Genomic DNA, 13,908 nt, shown 5'->3' on the forward strand with positions numbered 1-13,908 from the left:
GATATCTTTATGTAAAAAATTCAGCATGTAATCGATATTGACTGTACATATTAAGTTACAAAATGCCACAAAGGCCTTTGCATTGAGGAGCAGCCAGTCGACGTCATTACTGTTGCTGCTTTGTATGCAAAACATGTTGTGGAATTGCCTGCAGGCAGCAGGCTGAGCTTGCGTGTGGGAGGCGGTGGGCGGAGAGGATATGTGCGCTTGTGGCATGCGTTTTGTAGCTGGCCAATTAACTTTTGCTGCTGTCGATTGTTTGGGCAGCCGCAGGCATCGTCATCGTTATCATCATTGTTGTCGCATCATTTGCATGCACAAGGCATACAAAACAGTTTTAATTCAATTTCTGCTGCAGTTGCAGCCCAGAACCATGCCGAGGCAGTCATTATAGTTGTGGGCCTCTTTTGTCAACACAAACATACATACATACACATGTTCTAAATGTGAAATGTATCAATCAGTGTACAAGCAGTGAAGCGCATATATGTCAACAGAACAGTAGTGCAGAGATAAAAAAAGATTTAAATAAAAAACAGATTCGCTTTAAAATGCCGGGGTGTAGAGGAAGGGTGAAGGGCATCACAGAATAGAACGGCACGCTTATAATGCCAGTTAAGTCGACGTCAGCGTAAATACGCCCACCCTCTATTCAAGCCAGTCAGTCATTCAGTTAGTTAGTTATTTAGTTGTATACTTACTCAAGCGGTCACCTTTTCAAATATCGAATTGGACAAGTCACTCGAGACATATTCAGTTTGCCCGTGCGCGCTGTGCCGATTGGACGCCTCCGGTCTGCCTCCATGGCTCGCGTTTCTAACAATTTTGTTCTTACTTTAATGCGCTATGTGTTGATAAAGCGGCAAATGAATCATCACGCCATCGATTACCTGGATGTGATAAAAGTTTGTTTTGCTTTTCGTTTAAACTGATAAGTTTTCAATATACAAGAGTATGTGAGTGTGCAACAACGGGCGAAAAATACCTAACTTATTAAAATATATAACAGAGAGAAGTTTACAGTCAAGCAAGCCCGATAGTGAAATACCCCGTAACCAAAAAAAACTTCCGTCGCGTTATTATATGCATTGTAATACGGACGGATTAGAAATATATATATACTTTATGGGGTCGAAGGTGCTTCATTCTGCCGGTTACATACTTTCCCCAAATAATAATATACACCCTTCTTCTCTTGCGAGATCATTTACAGGGTATAAAAAGTATGCAAATGCTCACATTAATGATAAGGCTGTTTTTTCGAAACCTGTCGCATACATGAACTCAATGTGTGTCAACAAATCCATGTGCGTTAATTTATATATACGAGTATATATATATTCATTTCATGAATTAAAATCGATAGGCCTTTAGCTTACAAAATCGAAATTCGCGACATTATTCTGTAAATTAATTAATTATAGAAATTCTCACAATTGATGGATTTACAATTTGTGGCATGCACTTCCGGTTGGGTAAAAGGGGTTCTGTTCCCTTACCCCCAATAACAAGCAATTAATCTGCATAACAATTTGTCGAATTTGGATCAAAGTAACCTAATTCTATACTAACATCAGTTTTCTAGTTCCATACACTTTATTGGTGTTTACTTTTCAAGGTTTGAGTGAAGCCTTACTTTCTAAACTAATTTGCGCTGTTCTGCATGCAATTATTACTTAAACGCAAAGATTAAGAACAAAAAGTGTTTGTCAGCTGCAATATTTGCGTGGATAGCTTACTTATTGGTTCAGTTTGTGATTCATGCCTTGTGAACACTTGTAAACAATCCACTACCAGAACGCTTCATACTTTCAATGTCAGGCTTCATTCCAAATTTTGCAATTTACAACACATTGTTTTCAAATATTGCTGCTACTGTCAAATATACTCGTGATCGGCGGATTATGCCATTATTCCCTCGCCCCTCTGCTGTCCCATGCATGGAACTTGTCAGATTGCGATAACATGCGAAATGTCTGTCGTACCAAAAAGGCAATACAGCTTTATGCATATTTAACTATTAATCGTTACTATAAATTGTTATTATATTTTTGTATAAATCGAAAACTATGGCTCTTGTTGTTGCTGCTCTGCTCTGCTGCTTCATTGGGTGGAAAAACACGTTTGCCGCGTTATGACCAAAAACTCGGGAACTGAGCAGAACAATAACAACAACAGCAAAAGCAATCAGTTGCGTCGTCATCGACCGTGCGGGCCGCAAAGTTCACAGTCGAGCATCTTGCTCTGTACTGTTCTTTTTTCAAATTTTTTTTTGTTAGTACGTATGCATGTAGCTGTAGTTGTTTTCGCCATTACATATATATATATATATGTATGTATGTATAAATATACAGATATTTTTCCAACCAAATTGGTTTTGTGTATGACGTCTGCGTATTATTTACAAATACGTTTCATTTGCAACAATATACGCACACATGGCGTTTGTTGTTGTATATTTAACCAATTTATTTGATTTTTAGCTTTAGTTCTCAATCCTTCTTTGTATTTCACGGGCGCTTATTTTGTGTGCCCTGTAGCTTGCATAATTCACTGGACCTGCCCAGGTCCCATAAACGCGTCAATGTTGTCAAAACTGCCAGTCAGGAATGGAACAATTGTTTCTGCCATATTTGCTCTAGCTGCTCTGTTGCTAAAATGAATACGCAAGCCTTGTCCCATATCTCTTGGATTGTTTTGATATACTCGGAAATCAAATAAAATACAATAGACGAAAAGTGCCACGCAGTGTCAATTCATAGTCGGAAACAATTTTTATTCGACGGAGTTTTAAAATATGTTTTTCCTGCTTGCCGCTTTATTTTCGTTCGTCAGTTATCATAATTTAAATAAATAGTTTTTTTAATTATTAAAAGCAAATCAGTAGAAAGCTACGCTTAGAAGTAACATTTTTCTTAAAGGAATTTTAAACGAAATCCTATCGTGCGGAACTTTACTCTCTTCTAGAACTATAGAAAAAAAAATGACTGTAAATCAGAAAACTTATTTCTGGTTAACCATTTCGTTTGAAATCAGTAAGAAATAGTTTTGTTATTTAGAATATTGCATTAAATATGCGGTCATTTAGCTCGTAGGCATGATTAATTCTACATTATATTGGGAAGCTTTTGTTTGTCACATTTTTATTTACGGCATGTGGTCAGGAAACTACGCTGTCGCAGACAAATTGCCAGTTGACCTGTGATACATAGCCACTGAAAGTTCCAGGAGTATCGATTATGTAGAACAGCTTCCTGCTACCTGGTGTCCATTAGCTTTGCAGACGAGCAAAGGAATGCCGCATGCATAATTAATATCTATGTACACCGAATCAGTAACCTCATCTAGATCTACCTCTGTAGACAAAGACGCACGTACTATATGGTTAGTTGTATGTATCTACTTCAACGATTCCCATTACGTCAGATGATTCGATTTCGTTGAGGATGAAACAGTTGCTGTACTTGAGTCCATTGCTCAATAAATAGAATTAACTTCAATAATTTTGAGCTTTTTTGTTTGGTTTTTTGTTTTATTTAATTTAGTAAGAAAGGTCTTCTTCTGCGATCTTGACATATTGTCATTTTTTTTTTAACAATTGACCTAGCATGTTGAAACCGAGTGTAATTGCAAAATTTCAGTATAGAATACTAAGAATTACGGCGGCTATGGAAAATCACAAATAGCGGGTATACATGTCAAAAAAAAAACTTGATCTCCCTAGGAGCTTAGGAGAACCTAAAAATAAGTTTGGTTGTTGAAGCTCTGGTGCCCCTTTAGAATGTTTGCTTTCATACAGATAGACAGACACACTGTCGGGCAGATAGACATGGCTATATGGTGAATCGGAGAAAAAAAAACTTCTTCCTTTAATGTTCGTTAATCACGTGCTCAAGTGCTTGCTCATATAGAAAAAGAATATAACTTTTTTAGATTTGAAATATATAAAAATACGTCCGGTTGGACTATTACAATAAGCAGGACGTTGGCAACAACAGACCCACAAGTTGCTGTGGTTGCCTTTGGTTGTTGTCAGGTGCGACTTAAAGCCATTTTCCCCAAGCCTCCTGCATCTATCTAAAGGACACGTAAAAATAGAATTGGCAATGGCTTTGTTTTGGTCTCGGGCGACGTGGGGTACTTGTCGGTTAGTTTGTGTTGCATGCGAACACATTGCGCCAGTGCCACACAAACATACTTGCACATATATGTAGGTGCATGTGAATGTTTGTATATGAGTATATATAGATGCCAAGCATCAAAGCTATGCTGTAACACAGCTGCACATCTGTCTGTGTGCGATGGCGACAAACCCGCCTGCCAAGTTGGCAGACATCGGTGCATTGTGCGGGTGTTTGTTTGTTTGACTGGTTGCCCACCCGCTTTTCTGCTCTCGTTGGCGCTCGCTGTAATGACCAATAAATGTTGTTGACGTTCAGCAGGGGGGCCTCTGTTTCTGGCTTCCCCTTGTATAATTTAATTTTCCGATATTTATTTGCTAAACAATTTCCAATTTGGCTTAAACAAATAACAACATTGCTTGCTCGAACAAACGTGGTAATTTGACTATAACTTTGCGGCCAAGCTGAAGCCTAATTTCTTTTGATTTATAGCTACGTTGTTTAAATTCGGAATCCTTTTATACTATTTGGCAGTTAGTTTTTTACGTATGTTCGAGTATATAAATAAGTTCGGCATGCAAATAAGTGCGGTTGCTGCTGTATAAAAAAACAATCATGTGCCAAATATACAGCCAAGCATACATTTGACAAGTGCATGTCACTCTTTTCGTTAAGCTTGTTGGCTTCTTGTTCAAATTGATTGCGCAAAAGGTATAAAAAGGTTTTTGTTTTTATGCTCAAATGTATTTTTAAGCACGTAAAAAAAGAACTTAAAATGTCAACTACAGAAAACGTTGCATAACTTGAGGCGCGTCTGGGAATGTCACACATGATGCAATGTGTTACCCAGTGCCAAATTTTGCCAGTTTACATCATTGGTTAATAGTTGAAATTAAAATGGTATTACGTATTTAAGTTAAGACATAAATATACAGAAACAGACACACGCGTTCTTAAGTTATTTTTCATGAAATTCATTTACATTTTACAGAGTCTACGCTCAGCGTGGACGGCGGACCTCCATCGTGGCGTTTGACACTCGATCAGGATCTAATTGACACGCTCAAGGGCAACTTTCCAAGTTGGTTCCAAAGCACATCGGCTGCATCTGCAACTGCAGGCGCAACTGTAGGGTCGGTTGCAGAGAATAGCGCTGGAAATTCCAAGCAGCAGCAGCAGCAGCAATTAGTGGCCAGTGGAAATATTAAAAACAACATAATACCCATTAGCATCGACACAAAAACGTCGCATCACAATATTAACAACAACAACAGCAGCAGCAATAGCAACAATAATACACTCCAAAAACAACAGCAACAACACCATACGACAATACTGAACAGCTCGTCTTCAGCGTCGCCGGCGTCGTCAATAAGCTCGAATTGTTCTAAGAAGTCCAGCAGTAGCAGCAGCAGTAGCAGTAGTAGTGTCAGCAGTTGCAGCAGCAGCAGCTCCACCTGCTCCTCTACCTCCGCCTGCCAAGCGACGGCGTCCCGTTTTGTCAACAAGTCCACATCTACTTCGCAAAATAAAAGTCTTGTCCGTAGTCTGAAAGCAACGCATAAGACGACGCATAATAATATTTGCAACAACACTAGCAACAAAGTAGGGCAGCTAGTCAAGTCAGCGTCGCTGCATAGTCTGAGCAGCGGCAGCAGTGGAAGTGGTAGTGGGGCATCATCCTTACTAGCCACCATCTCCACATCGCCCATTACTACGGTCGAGCTTATTTCTAGTGCCGCCTGTAACGGTTTGCTGGCTACAAGGCTCAGCGGAAAATCAATAGAGCACACGTTTCAGGACATCATACTGCTGCACGAGGCCTACGACGATATGTCTGAGGGTAAGACGACACATCCCCATCTCCAACCAAAATTTTGAACGAACGTATTTCTGCGGTTATTTGCAGGTGAACAACGTCTACATGCTACGTTTTTGGGCAGCAGCGACGATGGCAATAATTCCGATTTCTATGATGCCAGACAATCGCCACCTAAGGCCATTGTCGATTCCAGTCCATTACAGCCTGCGATGGATAAAAACAAAGAGTGTAAGTATCATTTGCATTATTTTCTTAAAACAGTAGCTGCAAATTTCTACCAAACTTTCACTTTTTCAAAATTTTGTTTTGGTTTCAAAATCAAGTAATCCTTTAATTTTTATACTCTGTACATAAAATGTACAAGAGTATATTAGGTTTGCGGGTGCTGAAAATGTAATGATCAGCATGACGAGACGAGTCGATGAAGCCCTGTCTGTCTGTCTGTCTGTCCGTCTGTTCGTATGAACACCTGCATCTCAGAGACTATAAGAGATAGAGACACCAAACTTTGCACAAAGATGCGTTATATGTGTACGCTGTGCAAGTTTGTTTTATTTTTTTGATTTCCCCCCCACTTCCCCCCTATGGGGATTTTCCCGATTTTCCATTCGTATAATCGCCTATATCTCGGAGACTATAAGACCTACGGACACCAAATTTTAGTCCCAGATGCCTTATGTGAATACGCAGAAAATGTATTTTGGAATTTCCCTCCCACCCCCCTCTCCCATGCAAATCGCGATTTTCTCTAACTCCCGTAATTCTAGGAATTTCGAACGCAAATGCCTTCAGTTAGTTATTATGTGTCCGTATGCCAAGTTTCACTATGATAGACCGATTTAACAAGAAGTTATAACCATAAATATATTTGCTGCTGCAGCGCTGCCCGCGGCTGTTGATGTTGCTGTTTGGTTGACTGCTAACATGTTTACACAGACACGAATATAGGAGCATATACATACATACACTCACATAGACGCAATTGCTTTGTATATGTGCAATTATACACCCTTTACGTGAGTTCGAATACCGAGAAAGGTAAAATTGATCAACATTTTTTTTTGTAATTCTCTTACTTTTTTTTAGTTTCTATAATTATTGTAAACATATGTACAGAGTATTTCAAAGTCGGGACACTCGACTTTAGCTTTTCTACTTGTTTAAAATATTTATTAGCCTGTACGCAAACAAAATTCCGCCGCAGAAGCAAAAAGAAGAAGGGCGAACCCGTGGAATTGCTTTGCTAATAACTTTTCTTAGAATCAAACGATTTGGATGAAATTCTTTGTGTTGCTTTGGAAATGTGAACAGTATTGATTCTATAGTGGGAAAGTGCAAAAATAGTTACATACCAAGTTTAGTTAATGGAGGTGCTTCCTTCCCTGTTATATACTCGAATTTTGCACAATCCTAATATACCATTTTTAAACGTCAGGGTAAATTTGTATTGTAGAATTTCTTTAATTCTGTCATGGTTCTAAAAGTGGCAAAGGGTAAAATTTCTGAATGCTTCAATTATTTTGATCGAAAGCCTATACTATGAGCAAAAAATGGTCGAATAAATCTTTTTGAATTTACAAAAATAGCATGTGCTGTCTTTTTGTGTTTGCCCCAATGCCCAATTTCCCTCATAAGGAAATGTATAGCAGCCAGTTTAAATAAATACTATATGTATGCACATATTTGTTAAATTTTTCTTGTAATTCCGCGCGTTTTTATTTGAGCGCTTGGGAAGGGGTTTAATTTTTCCCTATAGTTGCGCTTTCTGAATTTTGTTGTTGACTTTTTCTCGTAGCTGTTGGTAAATGTGTTTACATACTTGGCCAACGCCCACATGCCATGCCAGCGCACAGTTGTTTGGTATTTGTCAACTTGTTGGTTTGTTGTTAGGCCGCTTAGTCATAGACATCATAATCATCGGGCCAGCAGACAAGCGAAATGCTGGGAAGTAGAGGAACACAAGCAGAAGCAGAAACAGAAACAGAGAAACAGACAGCGCTGACCATCATTAACATTAACATCATCAGCTCAACCTCAATATCGACTGGGCGACGCCTTCGGCAATGCCGTCGTAACCACAATTTTTAATGAAGCTGTCAGTGCGCAACAGGCACTTAAGGGGCGCATCGGACACTTGACATGCACGTTGCCCACTCAGCAGTGCCCCCCACCACCACACCCCACTCCACTCCACCCCACCCCATCCGTTTTCGACTTATTCGTAGGCTAAAGGAAAAGGCAACTACACAGACACACGATGAAAATTGTCAACAATTTTCGCTCGCCATGGTGCTTTTCTGGCCTATTTAGTTTCTTAGAGGGCGTTTTAGTGCAAAATATTATAAATAAATTGTGTGCTCGTACACTTCGCTATTAGTTTTGACATTTGTTTGCAAAACATTTGTCCGCAATCATCGCCATCGTCTCTGCAGCACTCGCATTTCTCCTCCGTTACCCGACCAGCAGTTTAGCGAGCAATTAACCCGTATGGTATGATATAAAACCCTGTATTTATTTTAATTGTTTGTCTTTAATAATTTAAATGAGAGCTGAAGCTGTTGGCAATGAATATGACAAGCATTTCATTCACATTTCCAAACGGTTCTTATATACTCTGCTAATTAATTGAATTTAATATTAAAATGTAATTGGCCTTTAACTATTAAGATTTTAAAATTTTTCATGCAATTTTTAAATTTTAAACATTTTTAGATTTTATTTTTGAATTCAATTTTTTTTTCTATTAAAATTAATTATAATTAATTGCCAAATATATGTGTATATAAAACACAAATTTAAGTACATTCCATGATCTGTTTTCCAATCGTTTTTATTCTCTTGTGAGGCATTGACAGAAACTACATTTATAATTATTACTTCCCTTATAATTAACTTATCAAGATGACAACTAAGCATTAAGTGGACGTATTTGTAAATTGTAATTGGTAAAAAAGAATTATAAGAATTATCGTGGTTGTGGAACATTTCTAATAGCAGTGTTAATAGAGCTTTGGAATAGGAGTTCGCTTGGCAGGCAGCAATTTAATCAACGGCTAAATACAAATTAAATACAAATATCTAGTACATTCAACAAAATTATTGTAAATTTGACTTGGGAATTGCCGAAATTGACTAAGGTTTCCTATTTGTAATTATTCTCTTACACTTTACACTACAGTAAGCAATTAAATTTCTATAAAACCGCTTTAGAACTATTTAAAGGAACTCAATGCTAGAACAGATTGTACACGGGATCCACAAAATGAAAAGAAGAATGCAATTAATTAAATCTAAAATTGTCTTGTACCTCTTCATTACGATCAAATTTCTTTCTCTATCGTTCCAACACGTGCCACCATTAATTATGGTGTAATTATAAAATAAATACAAATCCTGCCTCTTCCTCTTCTTTCCTTTTTACATCATTTCGTTCCGCTAGTAGTGCTAGCCAAAAACAGGAAATAGACATTTAACGTTAATGATGTATTGCCTACGTTACGAAACCGCCATTATTATTCAGAAAACTCTATTTTCAATATTTAATGTTAATTTCAACATTTGTTTAAACTGCCAAAAATAAAGAAAAAGGCCATCTCAGAACGCGCATACTATTTCCTGTTGTTGTTGCCGCCCCATTGCATAGTAAAAGGCTCAGCCCCCGCACAAAATTATCTAACAATAAACTACAAATTATTTGCCAACCGAGTCGGTCGGCAAACCCAACAAACTGGGCAACACAACAATAATAATAACAACAACAACAACCACCTAGCTGCCCAATGGCACTGGCGTTTCTCTCTATGTAAACATTTTGCAATTTGCAACAAAATTTATTATAAACACATGGCACACAAGGCTGACTAATAAATGAAGGGAAGGGCGGGTTGGGGAGAGGGGTGTCGTGAAATATAGGGGGTGCGCAGGCGGCGACGATGGTGTAGATGGTGCTGCTAAATGTTTTGACAAATAAACACGCTGCACGCGACTTAACCTGACGCCCATTTCTCGATGCCGATGCCGATGTCGATGCAATGCTGCGGCCTGCAGGCGGAAATGCAATTGCATTTCATTTCATTGTAAATTTGCTGACGACTTTTGTGCCACTGTGCACATTCAAGCTGAAATGTATTGAGTATTTCTTCTTCTCTCTCTTGATATATATATTTTTTGGCTTGCTGGCCTCCTTTCATTCATTGAGTTAGTTGTCGTCGTCGTTGGCGTCGCTGTCGCCGTCGCCATCGCCGCTGCCGCCGCCGCCGCCACAGTCGCATTCTCGTTGAGATTTTGACGTTGATGGCGTCTTAGTTTATCCACAGCACCGATCACGTAATCGATTTTATAATATTTTGCCATATATACAAACATACAAACTTACGTATATAGTACTGTGAAAATATCGCCAGATCTATAGATGCTACAAACAAATGTCTTGTTGGCACTAGACTAAATGATGCTCTCTCTCTCTCGCTGACTACACACTCTAATTGTTATCTCTTTTGCTCACCGGCTGACATTGTTGTTGGTTGTTTACTTGACCTTCGCGACTTTTGTGGGGGCGCATAGAAGGGAGAGGGCCGAAAAGAAACAAATATTACCATAAAAACTTTGACAGCTTCTGAACTTGCGTTTTATTGCTTTCCTTTGCATTTGTGCGTAGGAGGAAATCAGTTGGGAGCGGCACAGGTTGCTAAGACAAACCCAATATTTCACGTAATCAATGCAGACGTCAGTGTCAAACTATTTTGGCACTTGTTTTCACTCTCACACATCTGTCATAACTAAGGCGCCTCGCACAAAATATTTATGCAATAACAAAAAAGTTAGTAAAAGTGGTTGAATGAAAGAAAGTTTTATCGCACTAGACATGTCCTGTCCATCTATAAGTACATCCATTGGACGAATTTATCAATTATATTACATTATATCAAATAAAGATATGGAAACTATGCGTTGTGTTGCACAAAACTTACGAACATTTTGGCATCAAAAGTATTTTTAATTGTAGTATCATTATTAGAATAAATAAAAAAGATTATAGTAAATTGAATGTTACACTCCGACAGTAAAGTACCGGTTTTGATTAAATTTAAAATGTCTATTGATAGCTACTTATGTATGTACATACATATGTACTACACTGTACGTAAGCAAAGTTCAGTTGATGAAGCTTAGCAATTGAGGGAAGAATTAAAGGCGTGAAAATCCAAAAACAAGAAAATAAACTCGTGTTGCCTACGAATTAGGCGAGTATGCTCAGCCGATTCCAAAATCCCAATGTTCCCTATTCACTATTGGGGTTCAGGGTACAAAACTATTAAATTAAATTGGTTAGCTTTTAAATGCTTTTATATTAACGTTTTATTGACTCCTTTTTAAAAATTATTTTGTTTTCCCTATTGTTGTAATACTACTATTTCCATAAGGGCACGCACAATAATTTTCAGATTTCACGATATGTCGTTTTTAAGGACCCTCACAATTTATATGTTATTTAAGCAATATAGCAGCTCAAACAAAGTTGAACAGAAGCTCAGTTGTTGTTGCTCATTGTTTTTTGTAAAAATGCCGAGAGACTGGTCAGGTGGAATGGATGGAAAGATCTGGCAAAGAAAAGCATAGGTCTAATGCCGTAGATATATCTTCACAGGAGCAGTCAGCTTTTAGAATAGAAATGGTATTATTGTGATTCCCATTTTGTAAGCAGAAGAAAATCTCTAAAGTACTTTCAGGTTACCATGGTAGCCATTTAAACAGGACATTACGAGAATTATAATGATTCAAAAATTTACTGCAGCGCTTTAATTAAGAAAGAAAAATACGAAACGAATATCATACCTTATCGTTTCATATTCTATATCTTGAATAATTACTGTAGCTGTTGGTATCTATTTCAGTTTATGTACAAATAAATTTGTTTTGCCATACATGCGTGGCACACTTTAATCAAAAGAAAGGCGGCCAGTCAGTCAGCCAACAGCTGCCGCCACTGATGTCTGGGACAATTACGCGTCTCTGCGTCTTTTGGGCAACTCTGCTTGCTTTTTTATGATGAATTTGGCAAGGGGCTAAATTACTTTAATAACGTCATTGAGCGCAAAGTGTGTGCGTGTCGTCGTCTTCGTCACTTTGATGTTTAACAAAGTGAACAAGTTGTAAAATTTCAGCCGTTTTGGTGGCGTCAAGTATTTGTCTGGGGCGCAGCTGATTACAAAAAGCGTGTACAGATAAATATGTATATGGACCACTTTTTACTAACAAGATAAAACAAATGCAGCAACCACTAGATGATGAACAGCAACATTATTATTGCGACCGCAGAAATAATAATGTCAAATATGAAATAACTCGTGCAATGCTTTGGCTTTGCTGCCTTTGGCATTTATGTGACATTGAGGTAAAAACAAGCGGCCCTAAAAGCTAAGAAAACCCGTTGCCCTTGCTGGCAGACTGGACAAGCTGGTCTCCGTTTAATTTCATTTTGAATTGGATTTTTTTTGCATTATCTTAATGCGTATTATTTCGTTTTTCATCATCAGCGCTTATGCTACAATGTTAATTGCTCTAATGATATTACGGCAACAGGTCGTATGCTTAACTTGTAATATCATGCACGCCTTATCAGATAGGACTTAGGAAAGGACATGGCTTCACTTAATGTAATGACTCTCGGGTAGGCGCCGCATCAAAATGCATAATTTGCTGTAATTTAATCAGCACCACGAGTGGACACAACATTCAACCTTCCTCCGCTCTCAGCCGACTTATTGTTGTTAAGCTAATTGGCATCAATTTGTTATTTGGGATTTTGGATTAGTGTCGGGGTCTATGTTGCTACCATTATCACAATTATGTATTTATATATTTTAACACTTTAGGCGAGAATCAAAAAGGAAGATTGATTAGAAAGCATCGCGAAGTGTGAGGATTCCAAAGAGAATATTTACATTTTAGTTTATTAAACAAAAATTAAATTCAACATAAATGAAATACGTGTATTTCTAATTATTCCTTAGTATTTTGTTAATACGCCAATCATTATTAGTGACATTGGCGTGAAAATATAATCACTATTAGTGTTAAAATTGTTTTGACTTTTACCGAGGACTGTGTATCATAACTTGACACTTTTCTAACATGTTTCCCATTTTCTATCTTACAGCGCTCAAAGTAAAGCTCATGGTGAGGAGGCCTCACTCGCAGCTTGTCGAACAAGGCATTATACCATGTAAGTATTAAAGTGCACATATTTCACATCATAGAATAGCAAGATATAATTTAATTGTCGGAGCTTTTAACACCTTGTGATATTGGCAAACTCACTACAATGTGGTTGCAAAGCTAGTTTGTTTGATTGCAAAGAAGTTAAGAAGTGGGGGGGATGCCGAGTTCAGGCAGCCCTCGCAGGCAGTCATAGACTTTTATGGATTTATGGAGCTAATAATATAAAGTAAACGGATCGGTTTTCATCAGTTTGAGAATCGAAGCGATTGAAACTTTACGAAGAAGTTATATTGATCTTACGTGAATGACACAATGTTGTCGCACTTTTTCTTTGAATTTGTAGATAATGTGCTTCTATGCCCCACTAGACTAAAAGATAGAAATAATGTATTATTTCGAACACTTATGCACTGGAAATGTTTGTGTTCGAAGTGCGTTTCGTTTATAGTCGCATTCAAATGCGAGGAAAATGTAAAAGCAGGAAAAGCGAAATATGCAAATATGCGCTCGTTTCAATTGTATATAAATTTATGCGCAGCTTCACAAAGATAGAAGGGCAACAAAATGCGAAAGACGTTGCAGAAAAATCAACAAAGTACGCGAATTTACAAACTAATTCAGTTGACAGCCCACCGCACGTTCAAACACATCCGCACCCATACAGACGCCACAGAAAGCTGAAATTTGAATTTAAATGATAAATTTTCGTTAACATTGACGCCGAAGCCTAGAAAGAAAGTGTGG

General features: G+C 37.9%; 1 protein-coding gene across 1 annotated transcript in view; it reads left to right on the forward strand.

Moving 5' to 3' along the window:
• The window catches only part of LOC115622317 (serine-rich adhesin for platelets), a 46,308-nt gene that overhangs the window by 26,816 nt on the left and 5,584 nt on the right, over nt 1–13,908 (forward strand). The window contains exons 2-4 of the mRNA XM_030516223.1: nt 5,113–5,964; nt 6,031–6,171; nt 13,103–13,168. Coding sequence (XP_030372083.1) covers nt 5,113–5,964; nt 6,031–6,171; nt 13,103–13,168 — 1,059 coding nt within the window. The remainder of the gene's footprint in view (nt 1–5,112; nt 5,965–6,030; nt 6,172–13,102; nt 13,169–13,908) is intronic.

The sequence above is a fragment of the Scaptodrosophila lebanonensis genome, unplaced genomic scaffold (genome assembly GCF_003285725.1).
Source record: "Scaptodrosophila lebanonensis strain 11010-0011.00,11010-0021.00 unplaced genomic scaffold, SlebRS2 tig00000043-arrow-pilon, whole genome shotgun sequence".
Lineage (NCBI taxonomy): Eukaryota > Metazoa > Arthropoda > Insecta > Diptera > Drosophilidae > Scaptodrosophila > Scaptodrosophila lebanonensis.